The 21,249-nt window shown below is 41.0% G+C and overlaps 3 protein-coding genes across 9 annotated transcripts in view; 1 reads left to right on the top strand and 2 right to left on the bottom strand.

Moving 5' to 3' along the window:
* The window catches only part of LOC110969651 (zinc finger protein OZF-like), a 279,312-nt gene that overhangs the window by 14,385 nt on the left and 243,678 nt on the right, over positions 1-21,249 (top strand). For 3 of the 7 annotated variants that reach the window (XM_051953104.1, XM_051953105.1, XM_051953102.1), the window contains one exon: positions 104-2,242. The exons of the other annotated variants lie outside the window; for them this stretch is intronic. In XM_051953104.1, the coding sequence (XP_051809064.1) occupies positions 104-1,089 (986 nt within the window). In that variant the 3' untranslated portion in view covers positions 1,090-2,242. Of the gene's footprint in view, positions 1-103; positions 2,243-21,249 lie in introns of those variants that run through there. 7 annotated transcript variants of the gene reach the window in all.
* Positions 1-21,249, bottom strand: part of LOC110968563 (T cell receptor alpha chain MC.7.G5-like) — a 318,096-nt gene that overhangs the window by 294,556 nt on the left and 2,291 nt on the right. Inside the window, exons 2-3 of the mRNA XM_051953181.1 lie at positions 20,910-21,213; positions 20,009-20,563 (exon numbers count right to left, since the gene is read on the bottom strand). Coding sequence (XP_051809141.1) covers positions 20,009-20,563; positions 20,910-20,928 — 574 coding nt within the window. The 5' untranslated portion in view covers positions 20,929-21,213. The remainder of the gene's footprint in view (positions 1-20,008; positions 20,564-20,909; positions 21,214-21,249) is intronic.
* LOC110971476 (zinc finger protein ZFP2-like) lies at positions 17,697-19,585 on the bottom strand. The gene has a single exon (XM_022221827.2). It carries the CDS (start codon positions 19,444-19,446, stop codon positions 18,643-18,645), a length of 804 nt encoding a protein of 267 aa, XP_022077519.2. The 5' UTR covers positions 19,447-19,585; the 3' UTR covers positions 17,697-18,642.

The following is a 21,249-nucleotide window of genomic DNA, read 5'->3' as shown; positions in this document are numbered from 1 at the left end:
TCTCATTTTTACACTTTGCTAATGGTTCAAACTTGTATGTTTATGCTCAACCTCACATACTGTAGGCGTGACTGACTTTTCTTTTGTCCGTTTTTCCTTCCAGATCTTCAACAGCAACGTATTTGTAAGGAACAGGAGATTTTCACCGACCATCCGTACTGTAAACGGGAGAGGAACTTCTGTTTGGATGAGAAGGATCCAGAGCCTCCACAGATTAAAGGAGCACAGGAGAAACTCTGCATCAGTCTTGACCAGGACAATTTAGAAACTCCACATATTGAAGAAGAACAGGAACTCTGCAGCAGTCAGGAGGGAGAGCAGTTTGGTACATTTATGGGTTTTTTTACGTATAAAGGCAATGACCACAGTGTTCCCAAACCAATTAGTGGTCAACTCCTCCATCATAACTCTCATTTAGCTGAGAGCCCAGACCAGGAAAGAAGCAAGCGTCCAAACTCTGGTTCAACAAACAATTTGGTGATGAAGACACATGACAGAAACAGCAGTCACAGTAATAATGTTGAAAGCTCTTCTATGTCACAGATTCACCGTGATGCTGACACAAGTGGAAAAGCCTTTAAAAGTAAGTCCAGTTTAAAGACACATTACAGAATCCACACAGGTGAGAGGCCACTTGCTTGTGAGAAATGTGGGATAATTTTCACTGAACATGTGACTGTTCTCATGTGGAGAGCTCACACAGGCGCGACAATGTACCTTTGTCCAGCCTGTGGAAAAAGCTTTTCTGGCCTTGCGGGATTCCAAAGATATACAGAAATTCACAATAATGAGAATCTGTATTCTTGTAAAATCTGTGAGAAAAATTTCATTCGTCGTGGTAGTTTGAAAGTCCACATGAGGATCCACACTGGTGAGAGGCCGTATTCTTGTCAGATTTGTGGACAAAGCTTCATTCATAATTGTTATTTGAAAGCCCACATGAATGTCCACACAGATGAGAGGCCGTATTCTTGCAAGATTTGTGGACAAAACTTCATTCAAAATATTGGTTTGAAAGTCCACATGAGAATCCACAAAGGCGAGAAGCCATATTCTTGTAAAATCTGGGAGGAATCTTCCGTCGAGTAGATTTCTTTTGGACCCACATGAGATTCCACACGGAGGAGAAACCTTAACTTTGTAACACGAGGGAAAAGATTTAGTGGCCCTTCAGCATTTAGAAGTCATACAGCGTACAACACAGGTAAAAAATTGTCATGTTTGTAACACCTGTGGAAACACAAACACATCCAACCATTATCTATACACCACTTAATCCCCGTTAAGCTCGAGGGAGTGAGTGACACATATTCCAGCTGACTTAGGGTGAAGTCAGTCGATCAGAGGACTACACACAGAGACAAACAAGCACACTCCCATTCACACCTGTGGACAGTTTAGAATCACCAATATTCCTCAGCATGTTTTAAGAAGCCAGAGAACCCAGTGAAAACCTAGTTCATGCACAGGGAGAACATGCCTGTGTAACAGTGTATATGTGATAAATAATTCCACTTTCTGCAATTTGGGTTTTCTTTATTGTTGTTGGCTCAATAGCGCCCTCTCTGGAGCTGTAGTGTGTTACTTGCATTGGTGCCACACTGTCAGTTCCTGAGAGGCATGCACGAGGTTGGTCAGAGAGCACAGCACAGGCTCATAAATGGTTTCTTTCTTGTTGTCCTTTTGTTTGTTCAATGAGCATATGTACACTATGATCTATCCATATGTTGGTTGGAGTGTGCTGACATATATTGAATGGTTTTGGTTGTTTAAATATGTGGTTAGGGAGTTTGGGACACTCCATGAGCTAGCTACCTTGCAAGCATTAGCCTAATGAGTGTTTACAAATTACACAACGCAGAGTCAAGGGGTTTCGAACCAGCCAGTTACAGTGTGATTGTGTCTGGTTACACATGCTCCCAAGCTCAGGGCAGGAAGTGAACCGGGGATCTGCTTGCTGCAAGGTGAAAGTGCTACCCAAGCCACTGTGCAGCCCAGACACTCAGATGCTTTCAGCCAGTCTGCTCCCAAACTCTGGCACTCACTCCCACCAGGCATCCGTTACATTCTCTCTCTGTGTCTTTTCAAATCCAGACTCACCTGTTCAAGACTGCCTACTCTTTGTAAATGCCCTTTTCCTGTATATATAGTTTTTATCTGTTCAGTTGTATTTTTTTTTCTTTATAAAGTGTCCTTGGGTGCTAAGGACGGTGCTTGCAAATAAAACTTATTCTTATTATTACTATAGATGTGAAGTCATACTCTTGGGCGACGTGGGAAAAGTTTCACTTAATGTTGTAATTTGAAAATCCAGGTTAGAATCCATGCAGATGAGACACTGTAGTCCTGAAACATCTGGGAACTAAGCCTGAAATATTCAACAATTAGTGCTGTTTAAAAGTAGATCTATGACATTTAGTGTTCTGATGGTGAAGTCTATAACCAGCTGGTCACAGGTAACTCTCCCTGTTGGTGCTAAAAAACCAACATGGTGCAAAAAGTGTGAGTGTAACAGAGTGTGTCTCCCTCTAGTGGATATCGAGAAATTTTCTCTTGTCATTGATCCAAAGGTTTTTGTACAGAGTTTTACTGTTTCCTGTCACTGTGGGCGTCAGAGCACAGTAGTACACAGCAGAGTCTGTCACTGCAGCAGAGATGATCTCCAGATCTACATGTTTTTGTGCTTTGTCAATGTGAGCTGAGAAGTCTGAAAGAGTTGAATGAATGGATCCTGCCTCTGTGATGGAGAGCAGGAACTCTGGTCTGGATCTCTGGTACTGTCGGTACCACTGGATATTGTAGATATTACCATCATATTCACAGGTCAGCTTGACGTTTCTTCCTTCTGCAACAACTTGTTCAGTATTTTCCTGCTTTATGGTGTTCATGGAGCCCATCTCTGCAAAATCAATCATTTATGTCAGTTTGTCTGCAGGAAATTTAAACATCCAGAGACTAAACAGAGGTTCTTTATTTTATGTTTCACATGTGATCAAAATTAGATTCATTTCAAAAATAATAATGTCCACAAAATCAGAAAACACAGTCATTCAGAGATTTTTCTGTCTGCTCTAACACTCACCTATGAAGTTAAAGAAAATGAACAGCAGGTAAATAAACATGTTTTCTGTTGTTGCAGTCGGACAGCAGATGAACAGTGTTGTCCACTGCAGCACAAAGAAAAAACTGCAGTATCTCTGCCTCACAGTTTCTCTTCACATCAAGTTCATTGTGGTTTACGTTCTGCACACAGAAATGATCTCATTGGTTGAGCTGGACCTTGGTGGGCGGAGCCAGAGAAAAAAAAACACAAATAGTGTTTTCTTTCCTGCCAAAGTTGAATTCAGTTGGTGAGATATTTACTTTTTTTCTCAGAAAAACCAGCCATTGTCTGAGCTGAGTAGGGATCCAGATTAACATCTACATTATTGTTCTTTGAGAAAACTGGTATTCTACAAAAACACAGCCTCATTCAGCAATTATTGCATTGAAGTGTCAAAGGTGACTACGAACACAAAGTGCAGTTCATACAGTCATTGAAAGAGGACACCATTTTGACTTGCGATCCTCTCAATAGCTTCTAACCCTAACTTGTAGGAATACAAAGAGACTCCACTTTGATAATTGATTCGTTCAGACTTGCATCTTGAGATCAGTTTGATATTGAAAAGTTGAGTCCTGTTTGCGGTGTTGTCATCAGGCAAGTTATGAAGAGTTGTAAAGACAGAAGAGCTGGTTTTTAGTCTTTTCTTAAAGGCTTATAGAGTTTCTACAGATTGAACAGAGTTTGGTAACTTGTTCCACCTCTGAGTATCCCCAGAGGAGTCTAGCTATCAACCGGTGTTGTGGTGGTTTTATCGGGCTTCTTTTGTTGGCCGACTATAAAGACCTTCACTTCCACCTGCGAGGTGTCAGAGACTACTGGTGTGAATGATGTGCTTTAACCCCACCGTTAAATATGTGACAGAGAACAAACTTGTTGTAGCAGAACAAACCTCTGAGCTGACCAGTGAAGTAAACGTCTGTTAGGAAGCAGTTCAAGCTCAACCTGGGTGAGTAGCAAACACTACAAGATGCTAAGCTGCAGATGATCCAACACTATGTGATGATGGGGTGAACCCCATACACAGTTCATGTGCCAGCCAGTGTCACAAGACAATACCAGAAGGAATTAGTGCTTTACAATGACAGAAAAGTGATGGTCACCAAACTCCACTGTGAAAGTTTGTGTGTTTCCTGTACTTGAGTTCCAGTTTAGCTCCTCCCTTCATCCTTTCCTCTCACAGCTCTGACTTACAGAGTGTTTGTCTCTGCTGCTGATTGCATTCACTCAATCACATATTGATTGATCATCAGTCAGTCATCCATTATTTTGTTTTCAAAAAGATTTCTTGGGTTTACTTGTTTTCAATACGTTCCAATTTACAGAATGGATCCTCTATATCTCACACATGTTCAGTGGTTGATGTCTCTCAGCTGTTTGGTTTCAGAGGATGTGCTGTGTGCTGCTGTATGTTGTTCATGTCATCAAAGTTTTTGTAGTTTTTCATGTTAAGAGAGAACCTTGTGACTTTAGTTGACTTCTATAGTTAAATCTGAGCTGCGATGTCAGGATTTGGTGCAACGCTCAGTGATGGTTTTATATTCTGTATTTAAAGTTGGCTCCACATGCCTGAGACAACTTAGAAAACCAGTCACATTTTCCTGTAAACTGGAAAATAATCATACACTTCAGGACACAAACATTTCTGATCTTTATACTGAATAAAAAATGTTTTAGATTCTCAGTCATCAGTCAAACTGACCAGATTAGACCAGGGAGCAGATTTCCTCCCTGTTACATTCAGTGGTGTGTTTGAGTATAATTATAATTATACTCAAACATTATAATGTTTTATAACAATTATAATTATTATTATTATTATTATTATTATTGTTATTAACTGAATTTCCCTTTGGGGATGAATAAAGTGATTCTATTCTATTCTATTCTATTCTGTTCTATTCTAGTAAGGTAAGTTGTGTTTTTTCTTCTCTTTTTTCCCTGTTCTCAGGTTACACCCAATGGGAGTGGCAACGTGCACCTGTGGCTCCTTACAATCAGCAGGGATGGTTAAAGATGAGCCAACCTGATCTTCATGGCCAGTGGGCCAGATCAGTATGGTGTCATAATTGGGTCAAAAGTCGTGCGCGCTTAACACTCTCTCGTGCGTGCGAAACACATACCCCCAGCAAAAACACATAAAGCAACATGTCTTTGGAGTTATTACAATCAGACACTCATCAGATGAAAAATGTTCTCCCACTGTAGTACAATGAGGAAGAAATAATGTGAGTGGATGAGCTGAAGTTCAGTGGGCGGTGTCATTACCTCTTGACTTCATTTTTTTCAGTTCCACTACAGCCAATCAAGTTGTCTTGTGTTTCCCCAGCCCAAGGGCGTCAGTTTGTTTTTAAAAGTGGGGGGGGACGGAGACCACAGCACTTTGAGAAAATGTCGAAGAACGGCGGCAAAATGCCACAAGCTGGGCTTGAACTCACAACCACCACACCGAAGGCAAAGGCTCATCCTGTTAAGCTACTGATACACGTGGGTAGAGAGGTCTGTGGGCCGCTATAGTACTAATTCTCCCAGGCCGAAATTTTGCCCCTGCACGCATCTGGTCGGAGCTTCCACTTGGCACAGGCGCAAATTTAGCATCTGCGCGGTTTTTTTTTTTGTTTTTTTTAACCTCACGAAGGTGTGCTGCGTGTCTGTGCAACTCTCGGCCGAGTGCGGATGGTGCATTCAGGAGCGTCGGAATTTTCTATACTACTGAAAATAACTGGGTTTACAACGGCTTACATGTGAAGAATTTGAATGTGTTGGAGACAAAATGACCCCTGACAAAAAGTGGGGGGGACACGTCCCCACCGTCCCCCCCTAAACTGACACCTATGCCCCAGCCGCTCTGTCTCTGATCTATACTGCTTCATTTCTCTGTTGTTTTCGTCATAACTCCAACAACTCACAAATCAGACCTTTAACAGAGTGTGTCTCCCTCTAGTGGATGCTGTGGAGTTTTCTGTTGTCTTTGCTCCAAAATTTTTTGTACAAAGTTTTGCTGTTTCCTGTCACTGTGGGCTAGCCGAGCCGCGCTAGACCCATGTTCTGACGGCACAAGGGTCTAGGATCGCTCGACAGGGAGGGAGGCGGGCTAAAAGGTTGTCTTTCAAATCACTCTGCAGCAATTGGGTAAGTATGCAACCAATCAGCGCAACGAATAGGCTGGCGTAGTTCATAGAGCGCCGGTAGATTGTGGCTAAGTCCCATTAGCTTCCCAACCAGCAGAGCCAACTGGTATATTAAGGATTTGCCATATCCCGTCGACATAAGTCCAAATACGTCTTTCTTCTCAATGAAACACTTCAGTGCCGTCCTTTGTTTATCTTTCAAGTTGAATTTTAGCTTCAAATCTTTAAGGGCTGTGGCCAAAGCCGAGTCGAAAGATAACTGTTTATTGTGCGCCGGTTGTTTGTCAGAATCGTCGCGCCTCTGTCGTCACTTAGTTACGCCCGCCTTCTGACTCTACACTTCATGGTGATTCATCCGGCCAGTTTTAGGAGAATCCAGCCTCGAGCGTTATGGAGGGTAACTAGACCCACCCTGGCAGAGAATTAAATTCGTTGCCGTGGGTTGTCTAGCGTGGCTAGGCTAACTGTGGGCCTCAGAGCACAGTAGTACACAGCAGAGTCTGTCACTGCAGCAGAGATGATGTTCAAATGAAGCTCTTTTGATTGTGCGTCTGACACAACTTTTCTGTTTTCTTTGAATATGCTGCAATGAGAAGCTGTGGAGATGAACTGGACTTCTGTTCGTACCAGAAGAGGTAGGTTGCAGAGCCTGAATAGTTGCAGGAGAGAGTTACAGCATCTCCTTCCAAAGCCATCAGTACATCTTTAAATGGAGTCAGAACATCCTCAAAGGATCCTGAAACAACATATATAGATTCTACCATTAATTTTGTCGCAAATAAACTGAATCAACTCAAACAACATCCAAATGTTTTTCATATGTCTCCTTTAACATCTTGCTCCATCTTTTGATGACTCACCAGTTTGAAAGGAGATGATCATCATCCAGATGAGAAGCAGTCACATTATTTTCACTTGTACTTTTTAAACTCTGGTGTTAATGGAAAGTTCTATTTTGCTATCAAATCCCTTTACCAGGCTCCTATTGCTTGCGTTCAAGTTAATGAATACAGAACAGGATGATTTTCCCAACATTTCGGTGTGAAGCAAGGAGATGTCTTGTCACCAACACTGTTTTCAATTTATGTGAATGATTTAGCTGTTCAGATCAAGGCCTCTAACTTGGGAGTTAAAGTTGGTGATCAAATCGTAGGGATATTGTTATATGCGAATGATGTAGTTCTGCTTGCTGAAAATGAAAAAAACTTGCAGAGTTGAAAACTGTTGAGGAATGGTGCTGGAATTGGAGACTAGTGATAAATCAAGATAAAACACAAATTGTACATTTCAGGAGAAAATCACTGGAGAAAAGTTCAATTATTTTTAATTTTGGTGCAAAACGTTACAATCTCACAATTTGGGCCTGAACATTTTCACCAAATTCTTACACAATGCCCAGAAGAGCAAGAGTAACAATCAATTAGATTTTGGAGGTGATCCGGATCACCGTCTGGATCCAGGACTTTTTTGAAGGACTCTGTACAATTGAGAGAGATGGCCGCCAGGATCCTGGATCCAGACGGTGATCCGGATCACCTCCAAAATCTAATCGATTGTTACTTTTGCTCTTCCGGACATTCTGTAAAAATTTGGTGAAAATCCGTCCATGACTTTTTGAGTTATGCTGTTAACAGACAGACAGACAGACAGACAGACAGACAAACTCCGATGATTACATAACCTCCTGGCGGAGGTAATAAAGGACGAACAGGAGAAACTCTTTAGCAGTCTAGAACAGGAAAACCCAGAACCTGCACAGATTAAAGAGGAACAGGAGGAACACTGCAGCAGTCAGGAAGGAGATCAGCTTGGACTGAAACAGGAGACGGACACATTTATGGTGTCTTTAACTTATAAGGAAAGTGACCACAGTGAACCAGAACCAAACAGTGACATCTCCTTTCTCACAACTGTCCTTCAGCTGAGAATGCAGATCATGAAGGAAGCAAGCAAGCAGACCCGGGATTAACTAGAAATGTAGAGCTGAAGCCAAAGAAGACACGTCCCAGAAAGAGCAGTCACACTAACAACACAGACAACTCTTCATTGTCAGAAAGTCAGTGTGGTGCAGAAGCAGGGAAAAAGCATCTAACATGTGACATGTGTGGAAGAAACTTTAAACTGAAATTCAAATTAAAGAGACATTACAGAATCCACACCAGTGTGAAGACATTTGCCTGCGGAACATGTGGGAAAAGTTTCCGTCAAAGTCATCATTTGGCTGTTCATGTGAAAACGCACATGGATGAGAAGCTGTACCTTTGTAACACTTGTGGGAGAAGGTTTTATGGCCTTGATGCATTTAAAAGGCACACAGCAATTCACAGAGATAACAAGCCGTATTCTTGTAAAATATGTGAGAAAGGTTTCAGTCACCAGAGTAGTTTAACATTCCACATGAGAATCCACACAGGTGAGAGGCCATACTCTTGTCAAACCTGTGGGAGGAAATTTATTCGAAGTTGTCATTTGACAACCCACATGAGAATCCTCACAGGCGAGAAGCCATATCCTTGTAAAATATGTGGAAAAAATTTCAGTCGCAAACATAAGTTGTTGTGCCACATGAGAGGCCACACGGGGGAGAAGCTGTGTTCTTGTATAACCTGTGGGAAAAGTTTCAATCGCACAGATTCCCTTTTGGTCCACATGAGAATCCACACAGGTGAGAGGCCATACTCTTGTCAAACCTGTGGGAGGTAATGTATTTGAAGGTGTGATTCGACAACCCACATGAGAATCAACACAGGCAAGAAGCCGTACATTTGTAACACTTGTGGGAAAAGATTTAATGACCCTTTGGGATTTCGAAATCATGAAAAAGTCCACATGGATGTGAAGCAGCACGTTTGTACCACCTGTGGAAAAGGGTTGGCTTCCAGATCATCACTTAAAAGGCATGCGACAATCCACACAGTTGCACAGTGATGTTCTCCCAGCTGGTGCTCTATGACTAGCATGATGTAACAACTATACAGTAACAGTATTAACCTACTGTTAATTTGCTGTTCTTATAAACTGCATGTGTAGCTGGGGCCTAACAAGCTGAAGAAGTGCACTGTAGTTCCTCTAGTGGCTGCTAGAGTATTCTGTTGTCTTTGTTCCAAAGGTTTTTGTACAGAGTTTTACTGTTTCCTGTCACTGTGGGCCTCACAGCACAGTAGTACACAGCAGAGTCTGTCACTGCAGCAGAGGAGATCTTCAGATCCATTTTTGTTTCTTCTTTTCTCACTGTAACAGACAGTCCAGGGACTGGATTTGATAATAATTCTCCCGACTCCAAATGAGAGATCAGGAAGTCTGGAGCTTTTCCTGGATGCTGCCGATACCAGAAGAAATAATCAGCGTCTCCTTTGGTGTATTTGCAGGACAGAGTCACAGTGCTGCCTTCTAAACTGGACTCTTGATCCTTGACTGCAGAGAGTTGTTGACAGTTGACACCTAAATGAAGAGATAATTGTTGTTATAATTGCAAATTGTCCAGGGAGAGGACAGTAAAGTTTATCATAAAGTTTATCTGACCTTTAAAGATGATATAAATGGATCACAATATTCTCATGTTGTTTGAGGTTACATACCTGTTAAAATGTAGAGAAGCAACACACAAAACCCACAATTATCCAACAGAACCATGTTGAACAAAGTAATGTTTATTGATAGTGAGTTGAATGTGGAAGTTTGTGTCTCTTCTATAGTTCAGTAACAGCTCAGCTCCTCCCTGAATCTCTCCGTCTCCTCTTTGATCTGTAGTTTCTTCTCTCTGTTCCTCTTCCTGCTGGTTACAGACTGGTAGCAGCATCTTGACTAACTGTGATGGAGGTTGTTTTTATGATTCTTTGATAACAGGAGTTAAAATAACAATGCTCCAATTTCTACCTTCAGTGTTGACCAGTTAGTGTTAGAATTGATTTGAAAGTGTTTTTGCTTGTTTTTAAAACTTTAAGCTCACGCATCTATCTACATTTGGGATTTTTTTTTTTTTGCTCCTTGTGAGCCTGTTGGCTGTTTCTGTTTCTCTTGCAGAAACCTTCTGACTGTTCCTGAATTTCACCTTGTGTCCAAGACTGAATGATTTGAATCAAATATCTAATGGTGAGTGTTCTGACAGATCCTGGTTTAATCATGTTACTAATGTTCACTCATATTTTAAAAACGTGATGGAGCATCACCATGTGATACACAGTTAAATATAAAATTGATATAAATCAAAATCAAAATATAAACACTGGAGTGACCAGGCATTCTCTGCAGCCACACCCAGGCTCTTGAACAGGCTTCCCTCTGATATGCGCACCATCACTGACCTGGGTCTTTATAAATCAAAGCTCAAAACATTTCAGTTTAAAATAGCTTTTAATACCTGGATGCATGCTGACATTTTATTTTGATTTCATGTACTAACGATTTAGTGTTGTTTTATTGTTTATTTTTATTCTATATTTTTCTGGTGTCTCTGTTACTGTTACTGTATTGTTTAGTTATTCTCTTGTTTTCACTGTTAAGTACTTTGGTCACCCTTTGGACGGTTGTAAAGCGCTACATAAATAAACTTTGATTGATTGATTTCTCTGTTGTCTTTGCCTGATGGCCAACAAGTCACAAATCAGAGCTTTAACAGAGTGTGTCTCCCTCTAGTGGATGTTGTGGAGTTTTCTGTTGTCTTTGCTCCAAAGGTTTTTGTACAGAGTTTTACTGTTTCCTGTCACTGTGGGCCTCAGAGCACAGTAGTACACAGCAGAGTCTGACAGCTGAAGCTTCTGGATCTCCAGAGGAACTGACTTATCCTGGATTTCTGTCTGAAATCTGTCGTCCTCAAAGTCTGGAGCTCTATATGGTGGTGCAGAGCCTAATTTCTTCAGCATGTACTTTGGGTAACCATTTAATTCTTGTTTATACCAAAACAAGTATGGATTTCTGTCACTGGTCTGAAAAGTACAATCCAGTGTAACTGTGTCTCCTTCAGCAGCAATGACATCTCCTGATGGCTGCATCACTTTGTCTTCTCCTTTACACTCTGGAGAAGAACAGAAGATGCAGAGGAAGACATGAATCAATAAAGATGAATGAATAAAGGAGAACAATCAGCAGCTCTAAAGTAGTGAAATGGTGATGAGAAATAGTGAAACGCTAAACAAATGAGCTGAACTGCTGGTACCAGTACAGGTAGTTGACAGAGCCTGAATATAAAGTAATTAGATTTTATTTACCTTTGTTACATAGGTATACTTATGTTTTAGGCATTTTGTTTAGTCTCTGTAGCCTTACTATTGTCCAGAATCTGTTCATATATATTTGATGAATGCACAGCTAATACTCCTGATAGAACCTCTATGATAAGAGAGAGATGGAAAAAGATGATCGAGGCAGAAACTACAGGTTGATTCGTTCTTTGTGCCAGAACAGATCAATGTCGGCAGCTATAATAAACTTTTCGTGATCTGTCTTACCAAAGAAAAGAGCAGCAAAAATAATCCACAGCCAGTGTTCCATGTGGACAACAAGGTTTAAATCAGCAGATAAAACTAGATGATGTTATCTGCAGTGAGTTCTTCACAGCTGATGGTTCTAATGTGGAAGTTTGTGTCTCTTCTATAGTTCAGTAACAGCTCAGCTCCTCCCTGAATCTCTCCGTCTCCTCTTTGATCTGTAATTTCTTCTCTCTGTTCCTCTTCCTGCTGGTTACAGACTGGTAGCAGCATCTTTCATCACTGTGAAGGGGGAGATGATTTTAGGGATTCTTTGATGACAGGAGTTAAAAGATGAATCATATTTATCACTGTTTTACAAACACAAGGACCAGTATTTTTTGTCACTGTACTATCAGGATAGACTTGAAAGAACATGTAATCCTTTTGTAAGTAAAGTTTAAAAATGGTCTGCAGCTCCTCAGCTGCTTCATGAGGTGTTCTGAATGTATATAAGCTGATGGTGTTACAGGTTCTGTGAGGCTCAGGTGCAGGAAATGAGGAAAGAGAACAAATGAGGTTCCAACTGCAAGGATTTATTCACAGATACTGAACAATACAAAAACTACAAAAAGAGACCGTAACTTATCTGCCGGAAATTACGCTAATTAAACGCGACTCAGCTAAACTGCTAAGAGAGTTCCCATTGTGGACCGGCGGTATATAACAATATTAACAATAAACTAACCCACAATAGGTATTACCTAGGTAGGAAAGTAACATCAAAATCAGAATACTAGAACGAAGATCTAATAGTAAACACACTGGAGAAACGAGAGCTAGGCAAAAACTGAAAGCGACTAACGCTGAAAAGCTAAAAAACCATTCTGAACCCCATAAGAATCCAAACGCTAAACTAACTCAAGAATACAAGGTTCAAACACCGAAACTAAGATTTTCCCCAAAACAAACACTCACTAGTCTGGAATGCATGGAACAGCATGAATGGGCAGATGTACGAGTGGCCAGAGCAGGCATGCAGATGGAGAAGGGAATTGGACACAGAGGAGACTTAGGGTGGTTGGCAAAAACTCTTCCTGTTCACCTCTTAAAACCTAAAAACACACCACTGTAGCACCCTAAACTAAAACTACCAATGGGTTCCCTGTTTTCCTTTCTGAACAATTCAAAGGTCCCTCTCTATCTCCCCACACATCCACCAACCACTGGAACACATCTCCAAAGTTCTGCTGAAGCTCAGCTTCCCCTCAGAAGAAGTACCGTCAGATGAATGGAATAATAAATGGATTAGATTTATATAGCGCTTTTCTGGGCACTCAAAGTGATTCATTCACTCACACATTCTCACTCTGGTGGTGGTAAACTGCATTTGTAGCCACAGCTGCCCTGGGGCAGACTGAGGGAAGCGTGGCTGCCAATCTATGCCTACAGCCCCTCTGACCACCACCAACATTCATACACCAGTGTGAGCGCAGCATTGGAGGAAAGGTGGGTAAATTGTCTTGCCCAAGGACACAAGGCGAGAGCAGGAATCGAACCGCCGACCCTTTGATCATTGGATGGCCCACTCTACCACCTGAGCCACAGCCACCCCAATGGATGAAGGAGCCTTTTGAGAGGCAGCTGGCATTGGGATCGGACTGTACTTTGGTCTATTCCAATCCAGCTTCAGCTCCAGAGACGGCAGGCGGGACGAGTCAACGGAGGCCGGGTGGACGAAGGCATGGAGCTGAGGACAATCCAGAAAACAACAGAGGAGGAGAGCAGCGGCCCAGGGCCAGAACAAACAGAGTAGCATAGTATGAATATCTCTTCCAAATGTCTCACTAATAATCATTACCAGCCTTAAAAATTCACAAATCTCTATACACTGCTTTATCCTGACTAGGGTCGCAGGGGGTGCTGGAGCCTATCCCAGCTGACTCGGGCAAAGACAAGGGACACCCTGGACAGGTCACCAGTCTGTCTCAGGGCTACATATACAGACAAACAATCACACTCACATTCACACCAACAGGCAATTTAGAGTAACCAATTAACCTCAGCATATTTTTGGACTGTGGGAGGAAGCCGGAGTGCCCGGAGAAAACCCACGCATGCACAGAGAGAACATGCAAACTCCATGCAGAAAGATCCCAGGCCCACCCTGGGATTTGAACCAGGGATCTTCTTGCTGCAAGGCAAAAGTGCTAACCACTACTCCACTGTGCAGCAAGAAAGATTCAAATTTACTCAATTACACCGACAAGCCTAAAAGTTATGGTTATGGACATACAATATTATCTGCGAAAATCCAAACATGTCTAAAGATTCCCTGTGAGTAATATATTGGTGAATTGTATGTGATACAATTCTTGTGGTTAATTTTTCCAAATTCTATGTATTTGTTTATTTTTTTCTGTAGCTTTTTTGTTGTTCAAAAGTGATCCATAATTGTTTGTTTTTGATGTTTTTTATAAATGCATAATTAATGGCCATAAACAGTCCCTAAAAATTTGACCCAACTCTGGATAAGCTGCCACCATGAACTGCCTCTAGATAAGTCAAAGAAAATGGATGTGCGTGTTTTACGTAATTAGTGACCTTTTCTTGTGTCTATTCATCCCTCCCACAGCAACATGTTTTTAGGAAGAGGAAGTTCTCACCGAACAGCAGCTCTGTACCCAGGAGAGGAACGCCAGTCTGAACCAGGAGGATGCAGAACCTGATATCTGATAACTTCATACTCACTCCTACTTACAAGGGAAGTGACCAAAGTGAACCAAAACCTGTGACCACCTCCTCTTTGGCAATGCTCCTACAGTTTAGAGGTCAGTTTAAAAAGGAAGCAGGTGTGTAGATTTAGGATCAACTAGAAATGCGAGCCTGTCGGTCGTATGAATTGGAGGACTTGTTGGGAAATGCAGAGCTGAAGTCAGAGAAGAAACAACAAAGAAACAGCAGTCACAGTAATAATGTAGACAACTCTGTCATGCTGAAGTCCCTGGGATACTGACACAGGAAAAATGCATCTAACATGTGAGGTCTGTGGAACAATCTTGGGATGTATTTCCAGTTTGAAGACCCATCACCGAATCCATACCCTTGAGAAGCTGCTCACTTGTGAAACGTGGGAAATGTTTAATTCAAAAAGGCGATGTGAAACTCCACACAGGTGAGAAGCCATACACGTGTAGCACCTGTGGGAAAAGATTCAGTCGTAAGAATTCTCTTTTGTTCCACATGAGAATCCACGAAGAATCACAACAACTTAAGCCTTACCTTTGTAGCACCACTGCAAAAGGTTTCAGGGAAATATGATATTTTTAAAGCCCATGTGAAGATTCAGATAAATATATCTGTCAGAAAAATAAGCTTGAAAATGATTTGTAAAAATTAGTATGGATTAAAAGTAGATGAGATTTAAAGCACCTTTAGATTGTGCTTCATCAGCAATGGTGAGGTGTTTAACCAGCTGATCATTAGAAACATTCCCTGTTGGTGCTCCTATATCAGGGTGGTGCAAAAAAAAAAAACAACAATCCAGGTAACGGAGGAGCTCTGTCTTTTGATGCATCAGCAGACCCAAACAAAAGAAAGTTTACAGAGTCAGTAGTCAGTCAGGAGTAATGATTGCTGGACATGTTCCTCTGTACCCCAATTTCTGATTAATGTAATGTTATGTTCATTGAAAAAAAGCACTTTTCTTTCGTAAATAAGGACATTTCGAAGTGACCCCAAACTTTTGAAAGGTGGTGCACATAAAAGGTCATAGCGATTAGATTGGATGAAGCCTGGACTCTGGTGGTGGTAGGGCAGGGTGAAGAACCACAGTGGATGTGATGAAGATGGATGTGATGCAGAGCAGCACTCTGGATGAGTTCACAGACGCTGGTTCAGATGAAAACTGGAGGTGGGTGAGGTGGAGGAGGGCTGCATCTGTTTGACACTTAAATGGAAGCTTACAGCTCTGAGTCAAATTAAAACTCTGTATATCTCTTCACTGGAGACTAAATGTGAAGAGGAGAGGATGCTTCATCTTCTTCATTTATTGGCACAATTTGGTTTCACTAAACAACAGTAATATTTTTTATTACTTAAGCACTTTACTTTAAGTTGTTTATTTTTGTCATGTTTGTTTCCTAAATTTTTCTTGCAAAGTAAAGAATTTTAGTGATATTGATACTAGCTACCAAATGTCTTGTATTGTAACATTATTTTCTGGAGTTCATGCAGCCCGGGTGCTGCTGTCATTACAGTAAAAATAGGCAGATTCTGAGATTCTGACATTCATGATATTTTTCAGCCTCTAACAAGCTGAGTTCAACAGCAGTGAAAAAGGCTTCCAGCAGCTTGTCATTGTGTGTTTTTGAACAGAAACTGTGGGTTTCCTGTCACTGTGTGCTCCCGAGCACGGTAGTACACAGCAGAGCGTCACTGCAGCAGAGGAGGTCTGTGCATGAAGCTCCTTTGATTGTCTGTCATGTTTGAAAGACAACCGGTCTATTTTCTCTGAATATTCTGGGATGAGGAGCTGTGGAGATGAACTGGACTTCTGATATTGACAGAACCTGAATAGTTGCAGGAGAGAGTTACGGAGTCTCCTTCCAAAGCCATCAATACATCTTTAAACAGGGTCAGTAAGTCCTGTGGTCACTTCCCAAACAGTTTTTCAACCATCTCTGCCCTTTAAGGGTTAAGGGGCCATGAGCCATTACATTTGAGGGTTAGAATAAATATCTGGGGCTCAGTTATACATTCATAATTCCATAAAGTATAGCCTCTATCATGAATAATAATAATACAGTCATAGTTTCATAGGTAGTGTTACAGCCCCAGAGCCTTGGTCTTCTCTATGTTGCTCGTTTCTTGTAGGTCTCTGGCAGAGCCTACAGTCATCTAACCTGTTATACCTGACCAGTGTACCTGCTGAGCCAGAGCTCTCCCTCTTCTCTCTTACACCTAGTGATGGGTAAATGAGACTTCATGAAGCGTTGCGGCACATTCCCCAAACTGTACTGACACTGTCGGTACTGTGTGACTCCATACTGACACCTGCTGGCTCTTAAACTCATTACAGACAAAATTTACATTGAATTAAATTAATGTAAAATGTACAATTTTAATTGAATAATAATAATGATAAAAGAGCAAGCAAAAGTGGTTGTAATCATTTTTCCCAGAACAGAATAGTGCAACCAGAATGAGTGCAAGCAAAAGGAATAAAGTAACTGGTAAATGGAGGTTATTTTATAGTTCATAAGTCCGACAGCTGAGGGGAAGAAATTGATTTTGTGGCGGAAGGTTCTGGTCCGTATGGATCGTAGCCTCCTGCCTGAGGGAAGTGGCTCCAAAAATTTGTGTCCAGGGTGAGAAGGGATACTTTCGAATACTTTCACAAGGCACTGTAAGTGGTAATTAAAAATAATCTTGTTCAATGAGGGAAAGCTCATTCTTCCAACTCATTGTAGCTGGCTGGCTGAACATAATTTTGGTAGAAGTTGTCCAAACGCAGAAACCTTCATTGTGTTTTGTACCAGGTTGTCATGGCAGTTTGCTTTCAGAGTTCAATGCAGTTTGTATCCTGCTGATTTAGGTGCTAACTTCATTATCTTCTCCTCAGGATATGGTCATGTTGACACAGGGTTTTGAGGGAAATGTGGTTGAAATAGTTTAAATCATAATTATATTCACATGTATGTTTCATACATGTTTATTCATATACATTTCAAATTCACTCATCATAATTAGTGGCAAATGTATGCAAACTCACATCAATAACACTGTCTATAACTGACCCGTCTTTAATTTGTTTACAGCAATAATTTGAAGATATGTGATCTCACTTTTGTCTACATTTTGACTTTGAAACCATCATCTGTTGTATATTATAAAGGCATTGACACACTCAGCAACATTGTACTTACTTATATAAAAATGATTTTGTGACAAACAGAAAGATCTGTGAGTGACCAGAAAACACAAACACAAACAAAGCAAATGATTTGATTGTTGTGGCTGAAAATTCTTCACGTATTCAAACGGTGAAGTCAAAGCGGTGCATCATCAGTGTTTTATTAATAATCTGGAGAGAAGTTAACAGCAGCAAAATAACTGAAGGAAATAAACAATCTGTGTTTCTGTACAGGTCCAAATATATTACACTATACACAATGATACAACTGATGTCATTAGTACAACACTCAGTGTGTATCACAGCGATATCATCTGATCTGAGCAAACTTTTCTGAAGGAACCCAAAACCTCTGAATCCTAAACTGTACAATTAAACTGTTTTGTAAAATGTGCAGCTATAAACATGATAAAATTGTATGCATATCTTTTTAAAAAGGATGCCATGTATTCTTGCAGCCTGTTAATCCAGTCACATCTGTTGCTTCCAGATGTTAAAGCAAAAGAAACTGGTTTTCTTTTTTTTTATATATACATAAAACCAGCACAGAAATATATATGAGATTTTAACTAGATGAATAGGACAGCAGCCAATTTACACGCATATGAGCTTAACATTTTCCAAAATTCTTAACTGGAAAAAACAATTACATGATGTTCAAACTCATATTCATTACATCAAGTCAGGTAGTAACATCTTCCTGACCTCTTAAGCGGAGCAGAGATTGATAAGAAATGTTAAATCAGTTAGAAAGTCTTTCATCTAAGTATGAGGCAACTCAAACAGTATTTCTTTTGCAAATGCAATGTGCTTCTGTAAGAGTCAAATCAGACTCAAAAAGATTTACAGCTTCCAATTGATTGTACAGTCTGACACAGATGGAAACCAGATTTTATTAGACTCATCTCTTACAGTGCTGCATGCAATAAACACATGATTATTGTTGAAGCGATTTAAAGGCACTTTGATCTACTTTTAACATGAATGGATTCTTCCATGATTTTTCAAGTTTGTGCGCACAAGTGTCACAGGACTAAGATGTCTGACCTGTATGAATACTTTTGTGATTTATTAGTGCTAATGCACATTTCAATCTTGCCCCACAGGTGTTGCAGCCACATTTGTGTGAGTCCTCATATGGCGCAACAAATGACCATGTTTTGTGAAAGTTTTGCCACATGTTTCACAAGAATGAGGCTTCTCACCTGTGTGAGTTCTTATGTGGGCAGTCAAATTACCACTTTCCCTGAATTTTTTCCCACACATTTCACAAGAATATGGCTTCTCACCTGTGTGAATTCTCATGTGGTGCAATAAATTACCACTCTGACTGAAATTTTTTCCACAAGTTTTGCAAGAATATGGTTTCTCACCTGTGTGCGTTCTCATGTGGCGCGACAAGTTAGAACTTAGACTGAAACTTTTCCCACATGTTTCACAAGAAAACGGCTTCTCACCTGTGTGAGTTGTCATGTGAACCAACAAAAGACCATGCTGACTGAAACTTTTCTCACATAATTCACAAGAATACGGCTTCTCACCTGTGTGAGTTCTCATGTGGCGCAACAAACTACAACTTAGACTGAAACTCTTCCCACACGTTTCACAAGAATACGGCTTCTCGCCAGTGTGAGTTCTCATGTGGACTAACATAAGACAACGCTGACTGAAACTTTTCCCACAGGTTTCACAAGAATAAGGCTTCTCACCTGTGTAAGTTCTCATGTGGTGCAACAAACTATCACTTCGATTGAAATTTTTTCCACATGTTTCACAAGAATACGGCTTCTCGCCTGTGTGCGTTCTCATGTGGGCCAATAAATGACTTCTTTGACTGAATTTTTTTCCACATGTTTCACAGGAGTATGGCTTCTCACCTGTGTGCGTTCTCATATGAGCCAACAAATGACTTTTTGACTGAAATTTTTCCCACAAGTTTCACAAGGATACGGCTTCTCACCCGTGTGAGTTGTTAGGTGACTTTTAAGCGTTGAGGTGTATTTAAATCTTTCCCCGCAGATGTTGCAGGGATAAGGTTTCTCACCAGTGTGGGTCCTCATGTGGACAGTCAAATTACCACTTGCACTGAAATTCTTCCCACATGTTTCACAGGAATACAGTTTCTCACCTGTATGAATTGTCATGTGGACTTTCAGGGATTTACTATAACTGAAGCTTTTCCCACATAATTTGCAAACATATGGTTTCTCACCTGTATGGACTCTGTAATGCTTCTTCATTTGGTACTTATCCTTAAAGATTTTTCCACAAATACCACATTTTACAGACTTCACCCCTGTGTCAGTATCACACTGGCTCTCAGCTATATTAAAGTGGTGAGAGACAAACTGCTCACTGTTGGATTCTGGTTCACTGTGGTCAGTTTCCTCATAAGGAGGCATCACCAAAAAGGAATCATTCTCCAGCTTCAGAACAACCTGCTCTCCCTCCTCACCGATGCAGATTTCCTCCTGCTCATCTTTAACCTGTGGAGCATCTGGGTCCTCCTGGTCCAGACTGCTGCACTGTTCCTCATGTTCATCTTTGATACATAAAGGGTGTATGTCCTCCTCTTCCAGATTGCTGCACTGCTCCTCATGTTCATCTTTGATACATACAGGGTGCAGGTCCTCCTGATTCAGATTGCTGTACTGTTCCTCACGTTCATCTTTGATACATAGAGGGTGTAGGTCCTCCTGGTCCAGATTGGTCCAGAATTCTTCCTGTTCTTCTTTCATCTGTGGAGAGTCTTGGTCTTCCTGCTCCAGATTGGCACAGAGGCCCAAGTGTTCCTCCTTCATCTGTGGAGACTCTGCGTCATCCTCCTCCGGACTGCTACAGAGCTCCTCCCGTTCCACTTTAATCTGTGTAGTATCTGAGTCCTCCTGTTCCTCTTTAATCTGTGTAGACTCTGGGTCCTCCTGGTCCAGACTGGATTCTTTCTTCTGGTTACAGAACTGCTGCTCAGCAAAAACCTCCTCGCTTTGACAGACACGTGGCTGTAAGATGTCTGGAGGGACGAAGACACACAAGAATAAAGTTACCTTTTCTGAAATTTTTTTTTTATTTTAACCTTCTGAAGAGTCAACTCTTTCTGGATGTTTTTTGTTGTTGTTGCCTTGGTTACTTGGTCACTGTTTTATATTAAAACTGACAAATTTGTTTTTGAAAACCATCAATTTCATTATGAAAATTAAGCCAGCAACATGCTTCAGAAAACACATCTGTGAAATGTGAGCAGAGAAGTGATAAAAACATGATTTAATAACCTATTGCAAATGTGTTTTAAGCATCCTTAGAAGTCACACGAGTCATGTTCATTAAGTAGTTCAATAAGACCATTCTACTTCACCTACCTATTGTGTGTGATGTCATTTTGGGTTTACAAATGATATCCAGCAGTCTGCGCTGATAATCTCTTCTTCTGTCCTGAGTGATGGTGTTTTCTCTACAAAAAGTTCTCTGTAATTCTTCACATTTGGATTTGCATTGAAACAGCAAATTTGGCACACGCTGCTGTCTGGCAAGACTGTTACAGAGTTCCTCCTGTTCCTTGTTATTCTGTGAGTGTTCAGGGTCCTCCTGGTCTAGACTGGAGTTTCTCTCGTAGTTACACAGCTACTGCTAGGCGAGAACTTTTGCACTGTTATTGTTGGAGGTCTACAGAGACAAGGAGACACAATGAAAAAGGTTACT

Source organism: Acanthochromis polyacanthus, chromosome 9 (assembly GCF_021347895.1).
Source record: "Acanthochromis polyacanthus isolate Apoly-LR-REF ecotype Palm Island chromosome 9, KAUST_Apoly_ChrSc, whole genome shotgun sequence".
NCBI classification, from domain to species: Eukaryota; Metazoa; Chordata; class Actinopteri; family Pomacentridae; genus Acanthochromis; species Acanthochromis polyacanthus.
This window is presented reverse-complemented; position numbering and strand designations above follow the sequence as displayed.